At 41.3% G+C, this 27,786-nt stretch overlaps 1 protein-coding gene across 1 annotated transcript; it reads right to left on the bottom strand.

Annotated features, from left to right (window-relative positions):
* Positions 1-2,417: 2,417 nt before the first annotated feature.
* LOC311003198 (ectonucleotide pyrophosphatase/phosphodiesterase family member 7-like) lies at positions 2,418-9,852 on the bottom strand (the record flags this gene model as incomplete). Its single annotated transcript, XM_083994883.1, has 5 exons — positions 2,418-2,473; positions 5,310-5,538; positions 6,333-6,968; positions 7,148-7,293; positions 9,576-9,852. The coding sequence occupies 5 exons, from the start codon at positions 9,850-9,852 to the stop codon at positions 2,418-2,420; spliced, it is 1,344 nt and encodes a 447-aa protein (XP_083851009.1).
* Positions 9,853-27,786: the final 17,934 nt, after the last annotated feature.

Below are 27,786 nucleotides of genomic sequence, written 5' to 3'. Positions count from 1 at the left end.
CTCTGGATACAGCAAGAGGCTAAACCAGAGGAAACATCGGTGTAGCTTCAGGTCGGTGGAAACAACTGAGGGATCTGGGCCTGAAAAGTGATGCCGAGGTTGCTCTCTTCTGCTGGACAGGTAATTATTTGTTTTGCTTCGGGGAGGATTTCTTATTTTCATGAAATATGTAGGCTAACTTTTGCTAACGTAGCTATTGTAGCTTGTATTAGCCAAATGCTAATATTAGCTTCTCTGTGGGTTTAAAACTGGTCGGTGACGCTAGTATTGAATAGATTCTACCATAGTCGTCAGTGTCTGCATTATTATTGTGATAAAAGACGCACATATGTTGGCTTTTACGTTTTACAACTGTTACGTATTTATGTTTTCATAGTCATGACATGAGAAGGATCGATCAACCTCGACGCAGTCTGAACGGATTGATTAGCCCCCTGCGAGCTTCAACTACTGTTTCCAAGTCTCTGTCCACGGTGAGTTCAACTTGCTGCTGCTGCTGCTATTGCTATGAATATGAATTTGACCAACGTTGTCTTTGGTGTGGTGTAAAAATCTGTCTTTCATATCTAGCCCTTTCTGTTTTATGTGGCTCAAAGTGCTATTTGAGGTACTTCAGAAAAGTATTATTGCACATATAGTATATATACATTATATGAAGTGATATCTGCCGTATCATTATACAGACATTGTGTAAATGTTAGTGATTATCTTTTGAGAAATATGATGGCCTGAGGATAAAACCTGTCCTTCACCTTAGGAGGCCAGCACTCCACACAGAGTTGTTAACATCAAACAACAACCACCAACACTAAAATAAAACACAGCTACCTTAGGTTGTACCTCTAACTTTGTGTGGTGTTGGTGGAGTAATTGATAATGTTAGCCTACAAGCTTGTCTATGGACTATACTCTGTTAGCTGCTATGCAGAGAGGATAGGGGAAAACTGAGGATCTTCTCAACAGTTTATATAAATCTTTATGCCTTTTTGTTCTGTCAAAACATCTTCCTTTCAACTGCCAAACCCAAGATTTCTATTTCTACATATAAACAGTTCTGTGTTTTGTGCTCTATGAATGAAGGGTAAATGTATGTTGATGCTGCACTGACAGTATTCTCTAATTCTGCAATCTTCACAGAGATGATGAATTCTCAGTAGCTGGGGTTCAGGAATCAGACATTAGCTGCCCAGAGGAGACAGCTCTTCAGCAATTGCAAGGTATGTTACTGTGACAACCATCCCTGCTGCCTTGCTCTCTCTCTCCTCACAGTAGCAGGGTGGTCAGTGGCCGAAGCTGCACCTGGGCTCTGGGGAGGCTGTGGCCTACAACTCCCTCCTGGAGTCAGCTGCTCTCCCTCTCTCCTGCCTGCAACACCTCCTGCTCTTTGGTTGATGTTTTGGTTCTGTTTTTACACTCTATAACACCCCACACACACATACTCTTCCATCCATACACCCACTTACATTACTGATCTTACAGACCACACATGCCATGCTTAGTTTGTTCTTTTTCAATCCTTTTTAATCAGGAAAAAAAGGGGCAAAAAATATTATTGGCATTTTTGAAGAGGACACTTTTGTCCCTAAATGATAAGAACGTATGTTTTTCATAAGGGTGTAGGTTATAGGTTGTATCACAGCCACCACACTAGACAGGAGTTACCTCCTGCTCCTTATGATGTTGCTCCTTTCAGACGTTGTTCAACTGGGGCAGAGCTTTATGCTTTAGACCTTGACGCATAAAACTCCACCCCGAGTAAACTGTAAGCTAATATGAATGTATCACACAAAGCTTATTATCTTTTCTCTTATTACAGATACGGCAAGGTGTACAATAAAAAGTCGAAGAAGTGGAGCCTTACCACAGAAAAGGTGGAGATGGACTACAGTTACATTGCAGATCAACAGAGCTGACAAAACACTCCTCATACACAGCCTGACCTGTCTGCCTTCCCTGGAAACACCTTTTCCATGTAAACACCTTCTCCAATGTGTAGATATACTCATGTTGAAAATGTACAGATACTTATGTAACAATAAAGGGTTATACCAACTTTGTTGTAATTTTTCTGTAATCACTTATTTTTGTTGTGGTGGTGAGAAAATGTATAGCTTCTTTTGCAGAAATACTAAAATGAAAGGCATTCATCACTTTCAAATTTTTATTAAAAACAATATAAATAACAAAAGACAAAATTTAAATATAAGTCAAAAATATAAATAAGAATAATAAAATAACTTTGGAATGTACAGACTGTAAACCTCAGTGTAAATTTGACAGGAATCTAATGTAGAACACAGTATAAACGGCAGGGCTCTAGTAAATCTTACAGTGTGTTTACACTCTACAAGGGACAAAACCTTTATACTGTCCATGAGGATCTGGGTAGCGGTCTCTTTATTTTCCAGACACAGGAACTAGGTAGACATGAAGCTGGAGGGCCTGGCGGAGGAGCATCTCCTGATGCTGACATCTGCAGGTATCAAACAGGAGGTTTGGGTTGATGAGATTCTTCCAAGCTCAAGTCGTTCATTTCTAGCCTGTAAAGAGAATAGTTCATCAAGGAGATTAGACTTTCTCATCATGTTGTCCTTTATTATTACTAATATTACTGGAATTTCATTTATTATTTTTTGTATGTTTATATTTTCCTTTTCTATTTGTACCTGGCCATGTAATATAGGCTATATTACTATATGGCGGAGTGGCCCAACGAAAGCTTCTCCTCAGTTCTAGACACATGAAAGGTTGCATATAGAGTTTGCAAACAACCACCTAAAGCCTGTTAGTAACTCTTTGCAGCATTTCCTGTGTCTAACACTGAGGAGAGGCTTTCGTCGGGCCACACACACAAGCTGCTGGAAGCTGCAGCAATGGTTGAATGGTTGACCTTCTACTTTCTCCCATCTCCACACAGGATCTGTTGAGCTCAGAGTGATCTTTGGGTTCTTGGTTACTTCTCTGACCAAGGCTCTCCCCAAACTGTTCAGTTTGGCTGAACGGCCAGCAGAATATTTTTGTAGCCTCGCCCAGATCTGTGTCTTGCTACAATTCTGTCTCTGAGCTCTTGGGATAGTTCCTTTGACCTTATGGTTCTCATGGATATCATTTTTGCAACAATTCTGGGTTTGTGCTGTCATTATGGGGGGTGGGGGGGGTTAGTGTAGATTGAAGACATAAACATAACATAAAGCTGCAAAATAACATTGAAAATGTGAAAGGGGTCTGAATAGTTTCTATATGCACTGTTTGAATTATTTTACAATAAAAAAAATCCACAATGGTTTATTTATATCAAAATGTTTATTAATTTATTAATCAAAGAACAGTTGTTATTATTTTAAGCAAACAAACTTGCAATACAGTCATGAGTGACTAACAAACACATCCAATTGTTTGTACTATTTTATGTCTTAAAATGAGCAATTATTACCTCTGTTGCGCTTTGAAAAAAATGTTGAAAAATACAGTTGGAATAGTTACTTCAACAACATTACAGCAACATCACAGCCTATATTTGTTAAGTTTATATTGGAAAATCTGAATTTTCATTTTGTGCATGTGTGTTGATCCCTGATTTCTTAGGGGAACATTGATATCAGTCTCTGCAAACACGTGTGAACTGTATAGTTGTCTTTAGTTTTGATTAGGGGAGGCTTTGATGCTGTCTTATCTTTTGTAACCACATTGTGAAAGGGCAATATGATTGGAGTGATTCCACTGAAGCACAGACTGCGTGTGTGCAGGGACAGAGGAAGAAAGACAAAATAGCATCAGAACGTCTTAACAGTCGAGGCTCAGAAGTCCAGAGTGCATCTTGCTATGAAACAAACTGACATGAAGATACCAATATCACTGTTTTTAGTTGCAGAATCAATACCAGAATCAATATGGCTAAGTAATATTTGTGCAGGAAACCTAAACGGAACGGGATAACTTTTTTTTTACTTTATTTTACCCGGTGACTCTACGTTTTGAGATTGCTTTCCGAATTCATTATGCTCTAGTCCCTTTACACATTTTGTAAGTAACTGCAATGACAAACACAAGCACAAGAATCCCAATTACTGCTGACAAGCCAATCACTATGTCCATCATGTTCTCTGGATCTGCAGACAAGACAGAAAAAGTGTATAAGTAACCAAATACAAAAAACAATCCCCATCATTAAAAATTCTGATGATGATTCAAAGATCTCAGACTACAATAACTTTTTTTAAACTGATAAGATATGACCTCACAGCAGTTAGATAATGTAAAAGAGCCCATGGCAATGTCAGGGTTGAAGTCTGCTGATGGCTATCACTAGGCTAGATAGTGGTCTCTTATCTTCCCACTGTGATATACTGAAGGGTAACAGTGGCTGCCAAATCCACTTTATATATATTCACCACTGCAGAAAGATATCATCTGTATGGAAAAGTCCAACAGAGGTTGGACACCTGATATATCAAATAAATAGAAGAGATAAATGCAATACATGTTTCAAATTTAAGGCTGTAAATGTTTGTGTTTCAGTGGTCAAGGTGAACTAAACATTACTGCCAGTGGAAACAAGCAAGACAATAAGTCTATATACATGATAATGTAAAATGGTACTTTCACCTTAAAGGGATAGTTCAACATTTTGGCAAATTGGCCCATTGCCATAATCGCTATAGTCATAGCAGTAGGTTCGTTACCTTTAATTGTCGGTGTAAGCTATTTTTAGAACGGAGGAGCGGAGCGTCAGGCTGCTCAGGGCTACGCTATGGAGGCTAATGGAATTTCTTGGTTTTCCTCATCAAACTCATCAAATACAAAATCCCAAAACTCCAAAAGGCTGTGGTGGACAAGTTGTGACCTGCACAATCACCACGCTATGAGATAATAATGGAACGTTACGAAACGGAGCCGTTTTCGAGGTAAATACAGGGTAAATACAGAGTCTGCTTGCTGAAAAACTGTCCCTGAACGCAACGCGCATCAGCGGTTTTGCATGAATTTACCTCTAAAACAGCTCCGTCTCGTAACGTTCCATTATTATCTCATAGCGTGGTGATTGTGCAGCTCACAACTTGTCCACCACAGCCTTTTGGAGTTGTTGGGTTGTGTATTTGATGAGTTTGATGAGGAAAACCAAGAAATTCCATTAGCCTCCATAGCGTAGCCCTGAGCAGCCTGACGCTCCGCTCCTCCGTTCTAAAAATAGCTTACACCGACAATTAAAGGTAACGAACCTACTGCTATGACTATAGCGATTATGGCAATGGGCCAATTTGCCAAAATGTTGAACTATCCCTTTAACAAAAAATATTGTGTTGTCTTACCCTCACTACGTTCCAGCAGCATGGTTTTGGTCTTGTTCAAGTTTCCATCGTGGATTTCTGGTTTTATTCCCAGTAGGTGACACATCAGTGGGTACAAATCAACCATATCCAAGGGATCCACCTTCGCGTTCTTCTGGAAGTCAGGCCCCACTGCCCTGAAGAAGGCTTTCATGTCCATGACTTCATTATCATAGCCGTGGTCTCCTTTGTTGGGGTTCAGAGGTAAAAACTATATGGACACAGAAACAAGACAGTTCATAAGAGTCAAGGTCCCCTGACAGATTCAAACTCAGACTTTCAGTAAAATAGCAGGATATGAGAACTATTGACACTGCATGATCATGTGATAACCTTTAAATTAAAGGTCCATAAAGGGAAAACCAATACATCATCAGCCTCAAAGATACATCTGTAGGTCTGGTGTTGAGTACGGAGTACCCCACTAAATACGATTCATATTTAACTTTCCTAACATACAGAACTCTTCAAAGCTTAAAGCAGAAGTGAGTGATCCGGTCGTTTTCGCTAATGCTGCGTTCCAGGCAGGCTTTTGAAATCGTAAATTACAGCTTCAAGTCACAACTTACGACTTTGTAGCGTTCCAGGCAACCCACTCGTGTTTTTCCGACCTGTTTTACCGGTGAAAGTCACTATAACGGCCACTCTTAACTTCCGACCGGTGAACTCGTACCAGATCGAACTGGTATGACTTCACGGTCGGAAAAATACGAGTTTCCTTGAACGCACCATAACAGTCGTCGTCCCTACGTCACCACATTCACGGCGTTCCTTGGCTGCACACACAGCCCTGCATGCCGTTCTCTCTCCTCATTGGATAAAAACTGTAGGATACGATAAATGTTTTCTCTTCGGCTCAGAGCAGAGCAGAGGGACTGAGAGACCCGTGTTTCAGTCCAAACACTCTATGTAAGTGATTGCTGTCGGAAGACATAACTATTTAAGACTTATATTAACACAAATATATCACTCACTTCTGCTTTAAAAACACTCTCTAACTCTCACCCCATTGATAAGATATCCAGGGTCAGCAAAGAGGATGATGGGCAGGAGTCGAGGATGTTTACTGTAGTGCAGCCTGGCTGGCATCTCCTCCTTTTTATACACATGAAGGTTAGGGTGGGCTCCCTTCAAAGCCTGGTACACCTTCTCCAGCTTCCCTTCTTTAGGAAGCAGCATCCCAGCAGGACCGTAATCCAACAGCTGGAACTGAATGTCTCTGAACAAGCTGAAGCCAGGGATTTTAGAGAGGACGATCTCCTCGACCAGTCCACCCCGCAGAACTGTACTCATACCGTGGTCAGCAGTTATGATAATGTTGAGGCGGTCTGTGAGGCCATGGTCATGGATCTTCTCCCGGATGTAGCCTATAGTGCGATCCACTTGTTGAACCATCTCCCGCCGCTCTGGTGAATCTGGTCCATGCTCGTGCCCAGCCAAATCTGGTTCTCCAAAGTACAAGGAGACAAAGTCCAGGTCCTGCTGGTGGAACCACTCTCCAATCACCTTGTCAACGTTCAGCCTCCAATCTGTCTCGTTGGAATGGTCATAGAAACCACCTTCCACTTGTCCCACCCCCACTTTCTCTCCCTTGTAGGTAGCTGCTGTGCCGGGGAAATGCAGAGACCCTGCTTTCAGCCCCTGGGGAAAGAAAAGACACTTTAAATGTAAGAAAATGAACCTTCAAAACTTCTTTAATAAGACATTAATGAGTATTTAATTGGTAGAACAAACACAAATACAAGTGTGGTAAGCCTGAACCTGACTCTTCTGCAACCCTGCATGGATAAGTGGTACAGCTAATGGCTGGATGGACAAACCTGTCTCTGTGCTGTTATCCAGATGGGTAAGCTGCCGTTGTCCCAGTAGCTATCGACAAACTGAGTCGCGTGGTACTGTTTCTTCTCCTGAGTGGTGGTGTTGAACCACATGTTGTGGATCACGCCATGATTCTCAATATGCCGCCCTGATAAAAGACAAAGACAAACAGATAAAGAAACCTAGATGTATGCAAATCTGACGTTCATTTGCAGATGATCAATGGACTGCTCATACTCACAGAGGATAATATTTGATAGATTAGAGTTGGGTCATTTTAAAAAGGAGGGTCCTGTTGGTCAAGATTCATACAACTATAAAATTATATTAATTAATATTCCAAAGGGATTCGGTAATGAATTTGGCCACACTTCTCTGCTGTGGAGATCGAGGGTTGGTTGTCTGGCTCCCACATTAAGACCCATTTTTTGGCTTTTAATTAGCACTTAATCTGTTTTTAATATACATTCGATAACCCTGGGATTTAATAATTTGTATCTCTTCTTTTGATTAATTGAAGTGTATGATGTTGCATTGTATTGATGTTGGTTTATGCCTATGTGACTTGTTGACTGTGAAGCATTTTGGTGCAAATGCTCTTTGCTTTTAAGGTGCTATAAATTAAACTTAAAGGGACAACGAGGAGTTTTGGAAAAACGAAGCGTTTTCACACTACATTTATGAGCCTCCGCGCACACCATAAAATTCTTTTGACCGGCGCAAGACGGACTCATGTTTTCATTCATCAAGAATTAAAGTCAGAGGTTCAAAGAGGTTCACATACCGTCGTAGTTCCGACCATAAACGGCGATTCAGCTGCGTTATTCTCATGACTCGTTGCGAAACCGAAAGTAAAAAACGCTGGTCGGCTCGACCAGCATCTCCGCCACCACTAATAATAACAAAATAACGATAGAGACAGAACGATATATTTATCGAAAATGGGCCCATTAACAAGTGTGGGTAGCGGAGATTCATCCACATTAACGTGAGACTTTTTTATAACCGAATAGAAACTCCTCGTTGTCCCTTTAAACTTAAACATGTTCTTGGGAAAAAATGAACTTAGAATTGCCATTTTCCATATCTGAAATCCTGTATGTGTTGTCTACTACACGTAAAATGAGTAAGAGCTGAAGATTTGAAAGACATGACAGAAATTGCATACATGGTTATTCTGCTGTTCAATGTGATAGCACTGGTGACAGACAAATGGCACATCTCCCCAATTATCTGGAACTCAACTCTGCTCAGTGAAACGAGAGACCGTGGTGTCCCCGAGGATGGAACGTAGGAGGACCAATTAGTGCCAAAAGCAATAATTAATACACGTTTACAAACAAACTGATCATTCTGCATTGAAGTCCTTGTGAGCACCAAACCCAGACCTGGAAACTTGGCCCTGTTCCTTCCCTCTCTTTTTTTTGACTATTTTTTGGGGGGCTTTGATGCCTTTAGTTAAAGGGATAGTTCAACATTTTGGCAAATTGGCCCATTGCCATAATTGCTATAGTCATAGCAGTAGGTTCGTTACCTTTAATTGTAGGTGTAAGCTATTTTTAGTACAGCGGAGCGCAGCAGCAGGCTGCTCAGAGCTACGCTATGGAGGCTAAGGGAATTTCTTGGTTTCCCTCATCAAACTCATCAAATACAAAATCCCAAAACTCCACAGCGCTTTTGTAGACAAGTTGTGAGCTGCACAACCACCACGCTATGAGATAATGACGGAACGATACGAAACGGAGCCGTTTTCGAGGTAAATTCATACAAAACCGCTGATGCGCGTTGCGTTCAGGGACAGTATTTCAGCAAGCAGTCTCCGTATTTACCCTGTATTTACCTCGAAAACGGCTCCGTTTCGTATCGTTCCGTCATTATCTCATAGCGTGGTGGTTGTGCAGGTCACAACTTGTCTACGAAAGCGCTGTGGAGTTTTGGGATGTTGAATTTGATGAGTTTAATGAGGGAAACCAAGAAATTCCATTAGCCTCCATAGCGTAGCTCTGAGCAGCCAGCTGCTGCGCTCCGCCGTACTGAAAATAGCTTACACCTACAATTAAAGGTAATGAACCTACTGCTATGACTATAGTGATTATGGCAATGGGCCAATTTGCCAAAATGTTGAACTATCCCTTTAATATGATAGTCAGAGAGAGACAGGAAATGGGGAATATGAACTGGGTTTGGCTGCAGCAAGGACTAATAGCCTCTGTATATGGGGTGTCTGCTCAACCCAATGAGCTGTACCATGCCCCAGCCCTGTTCCTTCTTAACATATTGTGATATAAACCATCTTTTACATATAGAAAAGGAAACCCAAATGTCATATACTAATACATATATACCAACTCTGAGCCTTCTCAAGAAGATAATGTTTTGCACAGCTTTAAAAGTTACGTACATACTGTAGATGCTAAGCTGTGGTTTTACCTGTCAGCATTGTGAAGTGTGAAGGGCTGGTAATGGTGAGGAAGGCTGGAGTGACGTAGGCCGCCTTCACCCCATCCTGAGCCATCTCGTCCAGGTTTGGGGTGTCAACATCTCGGTCGTAGTCCCAGCGGAATCCGTCGAAGGAGATCAGCAGAAGCTTGTTTCTGGTGGACCTTGTCACAACTGACTTCAGATCAGAAACATGGGCCCTCGGCGGGGCAGCGACACAGGGAGAGCTGGCAGTTAGGCCGAGGATAGTGAGACAGACCAGCAGCATGACTGAGGGTTAGACCTTGTATCCCGAAATCCACTGAATTACAATTTATCAAGACCTCTCTATTCTACCTGCCTTAATTTAGTCTAAATTAAATCATTTATATCTGTCTGCAATGTTACGCCACGCTAAACGCTAAATATTTTACACGAAAAATCTAATTGTTCCTCTGCTCCAACTGCAAAAGTACAACATTACCCCGAGGCTAATATGAGACTGTGCTGTGCAATTCACTGTGCAGTCTTAACTCGTGTTTTGATATGGGATATTATTTAACCCTTATCTATCCTTTCAAAGAGGGCAAGTTTTATGTCTTTATTAGTGATATACAGTGTTGATAGCGAGAGAGAGAACATTGTGCATGTGTGCATGTGTGAGATTGCTGAGAATAACTGTCAACCCCTTGGACCTGCATGTCCAACAGGAGTGAAGAGGTGAATTCACTTAGGAAAATATACAATAATCTTAAAAGGAGTGCAGCTATTTGTAAGTGCTGGTATCGCTTCAGAGCATTAGCAGTAACAGCTGTTTACTTGCCAGTCTGGAAGAAATGTGAGCTCAGCATTAAACTTCATGTCTTTACTCACCAAAAGTTTTCTCCAGAGCTGGAAATGAACTCGCCTCTTGTCTATATCGCGTTTTCTTCTGCTTAAGTTAAAGTTAAAAATATCAGCCCATCTAACCTTTCTGATAGCAACTCATTGTAGCCTTCACACTGCCATATCAATACTCAACCTTTTATCTTATAGGCTACTCAGATCACCTTACCACGTTCCTGTCATTTACTAAATCTATTTTGTCTGAGTCAGTTTGTATTAGTCTACATATGTGTGTGTATTTAAACAGCCATCTCAATATACTTGCTGTACTCATCTCACACATTCAGAACTGGTAGCTGTCCAAGACAATCACAGCTGGACAAAGAGTCCATTTCATTTATGCACTAACATATTATGTCCACATTTTTACAACTGTTCACACTGCAGTAAGTAGTGGTAATGAACTTTGATGAATAAGTGCTTTTCTATTGTTTCATTAGACAGTACTTTGAACAAGGAGGACCCAAGCATGAATTGTTACAAACTCTGTCTCTTGTTCTCTGAGGCAAAAAGAAAGTGAGAGGACAAACAAGATGGGAACTGAATGATCAGCAACTGTGAAGAGGTTTGACACACACTTTGAGACATGAGTAGAATTCTACACAAGTATGATATGAATCTGGTTTAGTGGTAGTTTAGAAGATGAAGTTGAATATACGATATGACTACTCTACTCTGCATGTTATTGATTAACATAATGAAATAGTCAATGAATTAACCATTAGTAATTCAAGTCAAAATGTGGAATGACCGAGTTGAGGTCATACTGTTGAGGAAATGGATTTTACAGTCTGTGGATTCTGTGATTCTGTAAACACGGCACAGTGGTTTGTTTGTTTTGACTGTTTCCAACACCACCTGCTTCACTTCCTTGGACATCTTGCAAATTAGTGAAATGTTGAGGTGAATGCCACTGGGCCACTTTAAAGTAGGACTAAAGATTTACTTGGCTGTCATCCAGTGTTGGTTCCTGCTGTTACAAATCCCACTCCTGAGGACTTTGAGCTTTGATGTCTCTTAAAAAGGCCAGTTTCTAACAATCGTCTACAATGGAAATGTTGATTGTGATCACAGTGAACATAAAAACTGACCTACCCACTTGTCCACCTTTGCAGCCTTGTTTAATTTCATGCTCTTACAACTTGTTACTAACTTTCGAAGAAGACAGGCTTTTGTGTAGCTCAGAGCTAAATCACACTACAAGTTGAAGTTTAGTAGTAGCTAGAAACATTGTGATTTAATAAAGTCCCAAGTTGCTCAAGTTGTTAAGTCTTACAAAACTCTTGTTCCCAGTTGAGCTTGTATGTATAGTGTAATTAAAACAGTCACTCTTCAATGTCATTTAACCACAGTACACTGCAGATTTAGAGGAAAAGTATTATATTAAACAAATGATAAACCATATAACAATGTTAAACCAGAATCTGATCATCCATCAAGACACCCAATCAAAAACTCAACAGTAAAGACAAAGAACCCAGACAATACTTTTGATAACCAGCAGGTGGCGACTCCACTCTATGAGCCAGTGGTTCAGACTGTCAGTGAAGTACTCATCTTTCCGTGTCCACTCCTCCTACGTCTTCTCTGGTTCTGTCTTCACCTCTCTGCTGAGAATTAAATTAGAATAGGAGAGAATGAAACTGTCAAAATGTGTCATGCTACATTAAAACATACTGAAAAGTAGCTACCGGTACTCTGAAATTTTCTGACTTCCATGGGGAAGAAATTAACAAAAATGATTATTGATTTAAATTTGCCATATTTTCTTTCCTGTTTTGATGAGCAAAGTTAATACCAACATTGATACCAAGCAGATTGTGTCAGTGTAAAAAAAAAAGAATTATTTAAAATATAGCATATAGGTTCATAAATCTTTGTGTATTAATCTGTTCAGTATTCAAATCCTGATTCAAAATGTGAGCCATTAAACAAATGCAAAGAATGCAGCATCGTGAGATATGTTTTCTAAACTCCGGAGGATTAGGTCCAGCTTCACTGCCATGGCCTGATTGAAAGTATTTTACTGAAAATGCCCTTTAATGAAACCAGAGATGGTTACTGCTGTCTGCCTCAAAAGTCACACAGGGAATGAGGTGCAGTATAACTGCCAGCCACAGCACAGAGACATGAATCATAGTTATTACACTCACATTATGTTGGTGAGCAAAATAAATGAGTTTATCTTCTATTTCTGCACAGACCAACACTTAAGAGCATTTTGAACTAGACTGATATGGGTTTTATTTGCACAGTTTTTCACTATAAAAGGCTTTTACATCCCCACAACATTTACCCCCCGCCTGTCTCCTGTGGAAACCATGATGATAACATGATATTAGTCAAAGCCAGACTCATTCATTCAAGACTGGAAGGAAACAGCTCTCCATTTGGTCTGATTCCTACTTGAATTTTTTAGTAACTTTTGAAAAGAAACGACACCGTGTAAGATTTAAGAAAACTTTCATAGTACCTGTGCAGCATCGTAAATCACTTCACGACAGCATCTGACATTATATCAGCAAAATGGCAGGACAGTACAGAAGATATCAAGATGCAGTGAACACAGTCTCATGTCAAAACCACACACTTTAAGTGCTGCCACTGGCTCCTGAAACTGGATTTGAAATTTCTTTTGACCACATTAGAAAAGCTGTCTGAGCTCAGCCCATGCCTGTATACCCACTCATTCAAGATCCATCCCAAGATCAATCAGTGTTTTCCACCATACAGCACATTTCCAGGTTTTTTAGTGTCCTATGGAGACTGTCCTCCTGTGGAAGCAGTTGATTGCAAGCCAGAATTTGATTTGGGCACAGTGAAACAGTGGTTAATAGCACAGAATTATCTCTAGAAGTGTATTTTTTATGTCTTATAATAATGTACAACATATAAGTGTCAAAGAATACCTTTTTTAATTGTTTTTTTTTTTTTTTTACAACTACCTCGTGAAAATAATATAAAATGCACTAAGACTTAATTTAGCAGCAGAATCTCAAGATCATGAAGTTATTGACACATCTCTATTGAAGTTAACTGAGAACTGTCATACTGTCTATTCTCAGATTTCACTTTCATCTCCTGACACATTTCTGCTTTACAAGACATGAACAAAAGTACTAAACTAATAATCTAAATTGTCATTGAGGGTGTCAAGTTCACTCTTGGACACATAAAAGAAGAAAGTGTCACAATCTGCTCCCCTGTTTCATTTTGAAACTACTAACATTATGTCTTTTATTCATGTTGCCCTTGTGTGCCTTCTGCCATTTCTATTGAAGCCCCGCCCCAATAGTTTCACCTGGTCCCGGTGATTCCTGCATTCTCTGTGTGTTTAGTCTCTGTGTTTGTCTCAATCTTGTGCGTGTGTTCCCTTGTGTTCCACATTTGCTGGATGCTGTGTGTCAGTTGCCGAGTGTAACCCTCTACCTGTGTTCATTTCCCTATTGTTTGTTCCTGGATACCTGCCTGCCATCTTGTCATCTTGTCAACCACTTCATCACTTCTTCATTAAAGGAGACTTCACTGCTTCAGTCTGCCTGCATGTCTGCATTTGGATTTAAAAGAAGACAGTTAAAGTGAAGAAAAGAAAAACTCAAAAGACATTCCATCACATTTTCACTGATAAATCTCAACACATATCACCTATCCATCCGTACAGCCATAGCGTCACCGCCGTGCTCCTCCATTATTTCCGGGCTCTCTGTCCCCCTCTGCTGCATGTCACCTGCAAGATCCACTCAAACACACATGGCAATATGCATTTTCTGTGGGCGTGTATATATATGCCTGCTCATTGAGTGGGCGTTCAGCCTATGTTTCACATTTCCTGATATTGTAATTAGCAGTTGAGCGAGAGGAATAAGACGGAGAGATAACGAAGCAACATCCATCCGAGTGACGACCATCAAACTCTTCCAAGTGGTGTAATGTCTTGGCGTTTTATTGCCCACACACATGCTGCTAGCACTTTCCCTGCTTTGTAAACCATGAGCAGTTTAATTACCTGCATTTAAGAGTCAGTTCGTTAGATGAGGAGGAGGAGGAGGAGGAGGAGGAGGAGGAGAATGGAAAGCAGAGAGGAAGAGAGTGGGGAGAAAGAGATTCACCAGCTGCTGATGGTTCTGCAGTTGTACTCTTATGGCTTATGCATGTGTTTATTTAGTTCATAAATCAGTTACATCTTTTTCATAGATGCTGCTTCAGTATTAGTCTTCATATTTCCATATTTTGCGTGTACATACAAGAATGTGATTAGGTTTGCATTGCAGAGCTGCGTGTTTGCATGTCTGTAAACATGTTGACCGAGGAGGAGGAGGAGGAGGAGGAGGAGCAGGAGCGAGGGGACAGTGTGAATGTGTATACATGTATATGCGCGTGTGCATGTGTTCGCGGCACTATCGCCCCAGTCTGTGCTGCAGTGACAGTGATGTATGGGTAATTTAAAAAGTCGTTCTTTTCCACAGAGCGGTCTGCAGTCAGGCCAGCCAACCGCAGCCCATTCGCCTACAGCACTGAGAAAACTCATCTACATCCACTCGCAGAGGGAGAGGGAGAAAGGTGGCACAGCACACACATTACAGTGTATAAGTAAACACGCAATTCTCACGTTTCTTGTACAAACATTTTTAATTAACTTGAATTCAATATCACCTTTTTTCCCTCTTTTTTTCCCCTCTCATTTGTTTTTTGTGTGCGTTGTTGTCATGTGACCTCACCTCAGAGCCTCCAATATGGACAGCAAAAGGGCCAAAGGGTCAGTGGCATTGTCCTGGAAACCACTTTGCTTGTTTGCTCTGCTCTTCGGCCTCTGGCGGTTCAGGCCATTACTGAGGAAGAGGAGGTGTATGTGCGTGTAGATGGCGCCATATGATTCTAAGGGACTGGCTACAAGCTGAGACATACAGGCCAGACACACATAGATAACCGTTCGCTCTATGGTTCTCATTCATATCTGGGATACACCCTTTACAGTTAACATGTGAAACCTCGGGGACATTTAAGTCACAGCAATCTGTAGTGCTTGGAGTAATCACAGTACTTTTATACTATTATATGTTGACAGTTTCTTCTATCTGAAATTAATAGGTCTTGGTGGAAGGTGGATGTGTTATTTTTGTGAGGAAAAACGCAATTCACTAATCAAAACTTTTTTCTGGAAACTGCTGGGGCTTCTCCACCTAGGCCTTATGGTCTGGACGCGGAGACAAGATAATAAAGTCAGCTTTATAATACTCAAGTGCAAAAAGAACAAACGGACTGTAAATGGAAAGAAACACAGCAACAACAAAGTGAGTTTATTAAGAAGAAAATGAATAAACTCAGAGGGCTGGAGGTTCAGGCCAAACTGGACAAAAGAGTGAAGAGTCACTGAGTCAGGCTGCACTGACCATTGTACTCAGCTCTCTCTCCAGACTAAACTTCCTAACAAAATCTAAATCTCAGAATAAAAGAAATTCCTCATACTTTGTTCAAATGTCCACACATGTGTTACACTTTATATTCTCTCTAGATACATGTAGTGAGATGCTCTAGGCATGCTGCCAGGGTTTCTTCTCCAGTCATCGACTGCTTCCAACTTTATTTGTAGAGAACATCAACAATAAAACAATTTAAAATGCTCTAAATGAGACCTAAAAGCAATCATAATAAAAAAAAAATTAAATTTGACTTAATACCAGACAGCAGCAAAGAGACGTAGTTTGTTCTAGAATGTAAAAGTGCTTTGCTGTTGAGCAGACCTACTTGTTCCAAATAAAATCTGGATGCTGATGGAGGTTTGCTTGAGCTTCAGTCTCATCAGGTGGATGTTTTGCTTTGTTCCTGGAGTGTTTATTTAACCTATCACTTGTGATTATCACTGCAGCATGTTCACAGTTCCTGGACCATCACACAGACCATATATGGAATATTTTTAGGTGTGGAACTGGAGCCCAGGAACCCAACCTGAAAAAAGGCCCCTGCTTATGTTATTCAAGTCAATTTTGAAAACTCTGACCGTCTCTGTGTCCTTGTGCCTTTCTACCAGTTGCAATGGAGTGGACGAACAGACAGCGGAGCTTCCCTCCTGTTGGGTCTGTGATGGATGAGGGCTGCATGTGATCACTCCACGATGACACTCATCTAATCCTCTCCTCTCTGGCACTACTCCCCCTTGTTTCCCTCTCCTCTGCTGGTTCATTCTCCATTCCTGTGTCTATGCTTTTCTCGTCTAACTCTTTGTCATTTCCTCTTTTCCTCCCTCTCCAACCCTCCTTTATCTCACCCCCCTTCTCTCTTTCTCTTTGTTACTTGTCTTCTTTTCCCCCTTCACCCCATCTTTTCTCACCTTTTTCCTCACATCTTCCTCAATCCTCCACCTCCTCCTTCTTCCTCCTCCTCCCCCTCCTCCTCCTCCTCTCTCCTGTCCAAAGGAGGGATGTGGGTTAATCTGGGGGTTAATGCTTTGTGCTCTGTGGTGTCAGTGCTATTGCAATGACAGATCCTGACAATGGTGTTCATGGGAATTGCAGTATGTTTATGCTAATCTCTTCCTGCATCCTAACAACATGTCGGGGAGATAGAACTGTCATGATACCCACACTGACACACATACACACAAGCATAAACACATTATACAGAGTCTTTGGACAATGTTCAGGTGTCTGCATCCAAATGATTCATGAGTATTCTGCATTTTCTTATTCTCTCAAATCTTATTCTGTCCTGTCTCATGCAGTATCCCAGGGGCGTGTCCAGACATTTTTGATAGGGGTGGCCCAAGTGGGGCACTGACTTATAGTGGGGTGACATGAAGCCTGAGCATGAATGCCTGCATGCACACATTACATAGTCATGTATGCACATGCAAATGTAACGGATGTGCACTCACTCCACCCATAAAGGACGTGCTAACCAACCCGCCAAGTGGTTGTCAACCTCTTGGCGAAGAGGTTAGCATCGTCGCCTCCGGTGCGGGAGGTCGTGGGATCGAACCCCACCTAGGGCAGGCCGTGAGAAACACAACGCAGAGGGCCAGATCGACATCGGCTACAGTGGTGCCGTGACCCGGATGCCCTGGGTGGAGTGAGTTCAGCGGGGGTGAGTGTAACGGATGTGCACTCACTCCACCCATAAAGGACGTGCTAACCAATCCGCCAAGTGGCTGTCAACCTCTTGGCGAAGAGGTTAGCATCGTCGCCTCCGGTGCGGGAGGTCGTGGGATCGAACCCCACCTAGGGCAGGCCGTGAGAAACACAACGCAGAGGGCCAGATCGACATCGGCTACACAAACACACACCCACACAGTTTTTTCTGCAAAACCCATATCTACTTCAATTACTAACACTGCAAGAAAAACTAGACCTATTAGTCAAAATGCAGGAGTGGCAACATACAATTGTGATAGAAAACCTAATGTTTATTCCTGAAAAAAAAAAAAAACTTGACAAAAGCCAGTATAAACAATGTATAAAATGATGATCATATTTTGGGGTGGCACCTCGGGTGGCCAATCAGATTTTTAGGGATGGCCTGTGCCACCCAAGGACACACCCTGAACACGCTACTGCAGTATCCACTGCAGTTCAGCTCTTTCTCTGGATGCTTGGTGTCACCTTTGTTGGGGGAACTTAGGACCCAAACGCAGATGAAGACACAGGGGAGCAGGTACAAAGTAATTTATTTGAAAAAAGGTACAACAAAGTCAAAAAGGTGTCTAACTGTCTAACAAAATACCATGGGCCAAAAACCCCAGAAGGCACAATAAGGGGACACAAAAGAGGTCACCAGAAAAGTGCAAAAGAAACCAAATACTCACAGGTAGGGCCTAAGAAGGGACATAGAGGAGAAAGCAACAAACTGACTGAGACCATGAGGATGACAAGGTGGATGAGACACATTGTCAAAGACAAAAAGAAACACAGACTAAATAAACACAGGGTTAATGACAAATGAGACAGGGTGTGGAAGACAAAGACGGCAGGAAAAAGACAAGGACAAAGTGATTTCAAAATAAAACAGGAAACCTCAAACTAAACAGGGAAACACATGAAGGACATGACATAAGGAGCCTGATTCTATCACAGCCGAATGCAGAAGAAAACATTCCTTACATCATCTCGCCACCACCTTAATTCTCCATAACTTGTTCATGCTGTTGATCATTCAACTGTCTAGTAGCCTATTAGTGAATCTGTGTCAACTGCAGCCTCACAGGAAGTGGAACCTAGAACCTGGTCTACTGCTACTGGAGTAAATCCACCTTGGTTCAACCAAGGTTGAACATGTTCTTCATTCTGAGATACTTTTCTACTCACTCAAGAGAGTCTGAATCTATGGAGCTCCAGCCGGTTTGTCCATTCTCCTCTGAGAGTGAACAGTGTGTTTCTATCCACATAGCTGATTGGATGTTTCTTATCAATGTCTCTTTGAGCAAAAGTCTGGAGACTGCTGTGTGTAAAAATCAAGATATCAGAAACATTTAAAAATACACGAAGTTGCATTGTGTAAGGGAGAGGAAATATTTATGATTCTGCACTGTTTTTGTGTCAGAAATCAAATATAACCAACTTAATTTCTCTGATTTCCAAGAGATGTATTCCACCCAGTGAAGCAATGTGGATTGTCGACTAATGAGAAGCTTGTTCAAATAACTCAGCTTGATATCAAAATGACCTATTACAAATAAGGTTGTGCCTATAGTCTCCAGCAGGCCATAGCTCATAAGTAGCACTGTGATGGAGGGAAGGAAGACATCATAACTAACTTCAAGTGTCAAATTGTTTTTCTCAGCAAAGAGAAACATTTTGCTGGAACTTGTTTTCAAATCCTGATCAGGCAGATAACCACAACACCATCCTACCTCCCTGGGAGAAAGAAAAAACAACTTCATCAGTGATACAGATACTGTCAAAAGACAACTGTCTTGTAGTGGTCTCAGAGGACCAATACCAGTTTCTAAACCACTTCTCAGGAGAGGTGGCAAAGACAAATGCTTGGGGGAAGAAAAAAGTCCTATTTAGCGATGAATCCAACTTTTAGACGCATGGAAACAACAGAAAGGCAGCATTGAAACATGGCGGTGGGAATATTCAAGATTAGGCTTTTTTTTTTATTCCTGGAGTTGGACTCCTGCACTGAATCACCCCCACCTTCACCAAAGAGATGCACCACTCTGATCTGCAGAGACATATACACATAACACTCTGGTTTGCACTTTAGTGGAGAAAGATTCATACTGCATGAGGATAATGACTCAAACACACCCCAAAGCTTTGCAAAAGACCAAAGTTAGTGCTGACTGTCATGGACCTTCACCTACCACCGACACCTGACCTCAACCGCATTGAACATTAATGGGGACACTTGCAAACTGAGGGAGGCGAGCACTCTATTACACCATAAGATTGTCAGGGCATGTGAGGAAAACACAGGTCATCAGGTTTTGCAAAAACATGTTGCTATGTTCAGGTTCATGTAGTCATTAAATCAAAAAAGCGGACAAACATAAAAATAAAAAAAACCTTAAACATTGGGCACAACCACTAACATTAGGGTTTTGCCAGTATATAGGAAAAGATACAACTGGAATTTACTCCTGGGTCACTGATGCATGACACATTTCTATCCTAATGGGAGGGGCCCTCTCCTGGATACCAATGCCCCCACTCACAGGGCTCAAGGGGGTCACTTATAACCAGCCAATTATAATTTCACTCTTCACAGCTTTTGGATGCTGTAAATGGTGTAACCGCAATATATATTTAATGGAAAAAATATATATTAGACTGACAGAAAGAGGTGCTGTCAGCTATAGTCTGTGGATTGTATACAATACTGAATGGACACAGTGGCAAGCTTTTAATTGTGTGAATGATCAAAGTGCTGTTGGCAATAAAACTGACAAAATGGATTCATTACGGCAGAGTTTTAAGAAAGCTGTCAGAGTTTAAAAATGCAAGTTAAAAGAACGAGTGTTCCACCCCTTGTTAGTGTGGCAGGAAAACATCCGACTCCTTCTGCTTTGCCATCTGCACACACCGAGGCTCGCGCACCAGTATGGATACTACTTTTTTTTGGAAGGTGGAAAAAATAAGTGTAATTACAGGTAACGGCACATTTTTCAGAAGTGTGAGGGAGACATGGTACAGATCATCACAATAATATTTCAGTGCGGTATGCAAAAAAAAAAAAACCTGCTGCTGCTCATTAGCAGCGAGTGGAAATAATGTATTCATCGGTTTATTTTTAGATGCAGCTATCACAGGGGATCAAATGTAAATATAAACAGTGAGAACTGAAGAACGCCAGAACCAGTGGCCATTAGTGGAGCTGCACTGGCATGTACATGTACCCACCGACTGTATCTGCTGCCAGTATGCATACACAGTGATTACTAATAGCCAGGTAGGGGCTGCAGCAGGTATAGGCAGCAGCTTAGAGCTTGTGGCTGTGGCACCTTGATGGCCACCACTAAGGGGCAGCTATCAACATGCCACTGTGTTTGGCTTCTTGTGTGTGAACATGTGCGTGTGTGTGATTGATAGGCCTTAGTCATGGCGTGTAGCTTGTAAATAAATATGTCTGCCCATGAATCAGGGGTGAGCCGGCTCAGACTGCGGAGGGGCTGACACATGGTAAAGTCTCATTTCATTTATAAGCAGCGGCAAACCAAAACACAGAGTGGAAACAGGGGACATGGCTGACAGCTTTGTGTGGATATGTGTCAAAGAGAGACTAAGAGAGAGAGGCTCCAAGTGGGTCAAGTACCCCCCCTTGCCCACCCTTCTCTCTTTTCACTTGATGCTTTAATGAATAATATGCTGGTGGACATGGATTGATTGTAGTCCATTGGCAGGCTTGATCAGCAGAGCTTAAAACGCTTCCTCAGAACACCCTTTCCCAGAAGGCTGTGTGAAAATTCACAGCTGGGAAGAGCGCAAGGGGGGATTTTGACAGTGCGCTCACGTCCGGACGGAATCAGAGGGGATCAACACATATATCAAGGAGTTTTTAACATTTCACTCAATCCTGTTCACTCGCAGCCACAGTGGCCCTCCAGCTACCACGATGACCAGCTGCTGTGAAAAATTGGGGAAAGATCGCAGAGTTAACGCGTGCTCTTGCTCTACATTGTGATACATAGTAAGAAAGGTCCGGTTCAATAGGAATGTGGAACGACTGCAGCGGGAAACTGTCTACAGGGTGGTTTCATGAACTTACTGGATGTTCACACCAACATCAGGAGGTAAATGCTGCATACGGTTCAACTTTTTAATGGAGGAACCAGTGTTTTCTCATTGAAACAACATTGCTGAGTAATAGAGATAGAGGTGGTTGTGTTGTGGAGCATGGCTGTGGTTCTATGTAACTCTCATCTCCCTCGTCTGTTTCTGTCAACGCTCTGTTGAGTCCTGCAGCTCCTCGCCATTTATTGTTTTACACACTGATTGTCTGAAAAACTCAGAGAAAAAAAAATTACAAACACAGAAAGAAACTAATTACTTCAGACAGTTGTGCACCCAGCAGCAGTTACTTTGCAGACAAGAGACAAGAAGAGCAGAGCAGCTCCCAGTATTAGACCCCAGTACGCACAGTATGAACACCAGTCAGAAGACAACAGGCATCTAGTCTGACTTTATTCAGCAGGATAATGATGTGATGTGAATTGAAGTCTGTGTGATCAGCTCACATCTATAGAATATTATTACTGACAGATCCAGTGATAAAAGACATATAAGTCTGTTTATTACTGTCCAATTTGATTTGTACTCTCTGAACTAAAATAAAGTTTAATAATGGGCTCTATTTGTGAAGGAGTCAAATACCACAGGCCCATTTTTATTTTCATGTCACCTCTATACACATATGTATCTATATTTATTATGTTAATATTTATGGTTATTTAAATGGCTTAGTATTTATTATGCACATGTATTATGTTGCATTATGTTAATGTCATAATGCATTAACAATGACCTCAACCAACATACCTGCTGACATTGAACTAAAAGAAATGATATTACGATCACTACAGAACACAAGTTAAAAAACTAATTACCAGTGTTTTATCAAAATGAATTACAGTAAATATGGAAGCAACAAAAGTTTCAGTGTCAGTTTTATCTATCAAGCACAAAATCCCAACAGAGGTTATGTCAGGACACTTTTCATACAGCCAAAGGAGAATGTGTGGTTTTCTCCGTGCAGGCTCCAACACTCCACCTACTGACACAAGCAGAGATTTTCTAAATGTGAGTCGCGATAGTGTTTGTGCAGCTGTTTGAGTGGACTGAGTGGAGTTTGGCAGTATAATGAAGTTTCACAAAACTTAGTAAAGCAGACTGTCAAATGGCTACCCTTAAAAATCACTGTCTAACGGGGTTCTGCCCCTCGCTCACTCACAGACACACTCTCGGCTCCCTCTCTCAAACACACACACACACACACAGCCATGCACACACACACAGCCGCTTGGTCTAGTCTTAGTATTGAGTGGAGATGTGAGACTCACGGCTCCCCTGCAATCTACTGACATTGATCTGAGATAAAGATCAAACTCTGGCCAGACACTCCCAGGAATCCTGCTTTTCATTAACTGTGTGTGTGTAGATCAGTGTGGAAGCATGTACAGTATGTGGATGTGCACGACTGTGACGTCAGGCACATGTGTACATACTTTACAGTGCAGCACAATCACAATGAGTGGAAATCTGCTTTGGTTATTATATTTCTGTGGGTTCTGTGTGTGCATCCAGGTGAGACAGAGCCTCTCTCCTCCTCTGTGTGTGTGCGTGTGTCAGCGTTTCCAAGTATGTGCACAGTGTGCGTATAAAACTGTGTGTGTGTGTGTGTAGGGGGTCTGTGCAAGTGGTTCCTGAGTGGCACCACCAAACCTGATAGCGGATTGGACCCGAAGAGACGGGCAGGCAATCAGACTCCATCCAGACGACCCAAAGCCAGCAGCGTCTCCTGGTTTTATCAGTTAAAGGACAGTTGGACAGCTCCAGCTCCGGCTCATATACCTGCACCATGGCCAGAGCAACACACACACACACACACACACACACACACACACACACACACACACACACACACACACACACACACACACACACACACACACACACACACACACACACACACACACACACACACAGCTTCTCACATGCCAGCATTTTCATCTCATCCAGAGTTGTACAATCAACTGTCAGAACATATGAAGATATTACGTGAGGTTAAATTGATCTGAAAATAACAATAATAAGAAAACCCTGAAGTTTGTGATTTAAAATGAATGAACAATTGAAATATCATACTTCAACTGCTTATTGCAAATTTACAACTGTGTTACATGCATAACACATGAAGAATGTTGCATTCGTCAAATGGTCTTTGAGTGATGTTATACTTAAATAAACTTGAACCTAATGTTATATCTGGAGGTATATCAGAAAACAAATGTGTATCTACACATCCAACAGAAACAAAGTAACAACTACTCTTACATTTCAAAAGTTTTCAAGCGAAATTTACTTTTTTCTGACCAACAATTGCCCTCTAAATCAAATCAGAAAACAAAGGGGAGAAATTTATATTTCATACATTTTCTTTGAACTACTTCAATTTTGCAACTCCAAAAAATTTAAAAGATGAAAGTTCATTTTCATCTGTTTGAACTGAACTGAACTTTTTAAGTGTGTGAACTGGCACAACACTGTCAAGTTCCCATTGTAGTGAGGAAGTAACAGGGAGCCAGTCCTGACTAACAGCAGCTATGACCCAAGAGCCAGCCATTAGCTTCCTGTTGAAGTTTTCACATTTACTCATGAAATCAAAGCAGATACACTGATTCAAAGCAGCGCAACGCAACTAAACAGTGAGACCCTGCTAACTGCTAAGTATTCTCCTACATCTGTTTAGATGTTGGTCCTTACTCCTCAGTACCACGGCATGTAAGCAACATTTCATGTTTTGTCATTTTTTGTGTCTCGTTACCCTGATTGAACTCATCTGGAAGGTGCAGTCAATCAAACACAGACACACCCACTTCAGTAACACTCTACACCTGAAGAGGAGGAAAAGATGAACTTCTGATCATTTGTCAAAGGCCTTTTCTGCTTTAAATGATTCAGTTGATCAAAGGAATTCCCTTTCATTGATTATTTATTCATTTCATTCATTATTAAAACAATAATATCAGTCCATGTGACACTATTCTGTTTGAAAGGCAGAAAGCAAACATTCTGTAAAAGTTAACCACAAGTAGGAGTCATGAACTTTCTATTTTAGGTAAATTAACAATAACAAAGGAGAACTATGTAATACGTTTCCAAACACAGTCTGCAGAAATCCAGAAATGTAGAACACAGCACTTCCCCAGGGTGCACAGACCAGACACTGAACAGCAAAGATTTAAACTCTCATGAACTGACTTGAACTTGAAAAATCAGTAATGAAGCAGGGAAACTCAAACAGCACCAGCCCACTACAGCACATTTAGGTTTTACAGGACAATGAAGTTAGCAGCAGAGTGTGAAGTTTACATTGACAATCAAGAGGTCAAGGTGAGAAGGTGTTTCTGCAGGATTCAGTGAAGTGAAAGCATCTAGCTTTTTTTTTTTTTTTTTTTTTTACTAAAGATGTCAGATAAAGGTGGTGGAACAGAAAGTACAATATTTCTCACATGATATTTGGTTGTGACAGTTGAAAACTAGCTCATTTTAAAGCTGGTGCATTTACAGTATATATTAGTATATGCACTGTTCCTGTGGAAATAAACTAATAAAAATAGTAAAAGTTGAACAGTGGTGGATGATGACTCAGTCAAGCCTGCCAGTAACATTCACCATCATAGGGTCCTGTTGTGGTCCAGCCAAAGGGCTAACTATCCACAACATTTAACTCTGCATTGTCTGACTGGTCATGATTGAGCATGACTGAGTTTGCTAACATGAGATAATATGGCAATTTATAATGACAATGCTAAGCAAATCAAAGGGCATACAGTACAGTGAGCACAATCTTAAAAAACTCTAAAGTAAAGTGAAAAAAGCTAGATAGGTAGCTGGAGATTTGAGAATATGACCCAAAGATGGGAGCATGGCTGAATGATGAAGACAGCCAGGTAAGTAGGATATATACATGTTTAAATGTCCAAGTTTTCATCAGGGGGGCAGGCTCCCCTATAATCCCCATCATAAAAGCCTGGATCGCAGCCTGCAATGCACAACACGTTTTCTCCATGTCAAACATATGTCTAGCTGAAGGGGTGTGCATGTAGAGTATATCTGAATTTGTAGAACAATCCATGGGAAAACTCTCTCTCTCTCTCTGACAAGACTTGCGGTTGGTCAGATATTGGTCAATGTTTCCATCACAGTAAAGTCAAGAGGAGGTGCAGGCTTCTAGTTTGTTACACCACTTGAATTACAATATAGTAAAAGTTGGTTTAAGAATTTTTCCTCATTAATGCCAAAAAAAAGAAAAAAAAATCAGCTTACCCCAACCTGAAAAGATATGGATATACAGTGTGCTCCTTTCACCCTGCAGTCTCATTCCTCCCCTGCTTGTTCCGTCAGACCTCTTTTTTCTGTCTCTATGACTTACAGATGAGAGACGAGATGATTTTCAAGGTGGTGGAGGGAGAAAGCGAGACTCCAAGCTCAGTCCTCTGTCTAACTTTCATATCAGAGAAAAAATGAAACGATCGATTTTCTGTCTGTTTCTCTCTCTGCTGGGAATATTAAAACAGACAGTGAGGTTTCACATGTACCCACATCACCAGCACCACCCTCCTCCTCCACTCCTCTCTCTCCACATGATCTCCTCCATTCTGTAGACTCTCTGCATCGTTCCTGTCTCCCCACCATGTTTAATCCTTCCCCCCCAAATATCCCATAACTTCATTCATACCCACATTTCCATGGTCTCCTTTGATTTGATGTCCTCCTACGTCATCCCACCATCTTTTCATTTTCCACTGAAGGATCCTGCCAGAAGGTTGCAGTGCAAGTGGACGGCGGGCCTCCCTCTCCTCGGCTTGAAGGTAGAGGGCAGGCTTTGATACAGGGATTGAGGGTAAAGAGGTTTAGAGATGAGAATTTGAGCGAGGGAGGGAGGAGAGAGGGGAAGGGAAGGAATGAAGATGCCGACTTGTTCGTAGCCCCAGGCAGTGGTCTGTTAAGTGTGGTGCTCCAGAGCACCATTTCAGCTTCCACTCCCAGCATTTGGCTTCACATCCATGCTGATCTGAAGAGCCGGGAGGGGAGGGAAATGGAAAGGTCTGTGTGTGCATGTGTGTGTGCATGAAAGTGTGTGTGAGGATTTTCCTTTTTGCCATCCTACTGAGAAACCGGTCTGAAGGCTCAAAGCTTAAAAAATTTAAGGCTCATTCACATTTGGGGAACACATCCACTTTCATTTGCTGCCTCCTACAGCTGTGAGAGTGTGCAGACAGATGTGATATGGTGTCCAGCAGAAAGAATATGCACCACCATGTCTCCTATCAATGCCTTCTGTAATGATTTATGTTGAGTGATAATATTTAGTTTCACATTTATTTGATTCACATGAAAATCTAGGGATGTATATTATTAACTTAATACACAACCAAACCAAAAATGAACCAACTATCGAAATGTAACCTGAATTATTATACACATTAGTAAATCATATAGTTTACTAAATGGGGCAATATAATTTCAGTTCATTATCGACCAATATTACATCATTTAGTTTGTAATATAATTTAGTAATCAGTTGCAGTACTTATATTTGACATAGGACATATAATTTGTAGGTGCAATATTTAAGCTGCTTGATTTTAACTCCTTTAGTGTGGAGCATTTTTGGTTACCACCTACCATTGTTTACAGGGGACAGGTTTCAATGTGACAGTCTTTAGGGTTGCACAATGTTCTGCTAAGAGTGCAGAGTGAAGTTGTGCCAGTTGTCCTTCTGTATTTGTGGTTATTGTAGAGGACAAATAATAAAACAAATTGTTGCCCATGTGTCGGCCACAGCCCAGACAGCCCACTGAGGTATTCTGCTTTTATCTTCTTTTTCTAGCTATATGTAAAATAACGTCTGTTCTGTTCTTTTGTGTCATTATGCCCGTGTTCGGATACGTCAATTGGTGCATGCTTTGTGCACATGTCACCTCCAGGGATAGTGGTGGCCATCAGTCAATGGCACAGTTATTTTGGGGGTCGCAGGCTGAAAGGTTTGGGATCCCTGGTCTATGGATCCATATCAGTGGAGCTCATTGCACTGATGTTCAATCTAATACATTGTGGACAGCTTGTGTAGAACAGAGGTATTCAATTAAAAGTCATAATCAAAGTGATCCACTTGGACA

This window comes from Trachurus trachurus (assembly GCF_905171665.1).
Source record: "Trachurus trachurus genome assembly, chromosome: 19".
In the NCBI taxonomy this organism is placed as follows: Eukaryota; Metazoa; Chordata; class Actinopteri; order Carangiformes; family Carangidae; genus Trachurus; species Trachurus trachurus.
The sequence above is the reverse complement of the archived record's forward strand: the minus strand, read 5'-3'. Positions and strand labels throughout refer to the sequence as shown.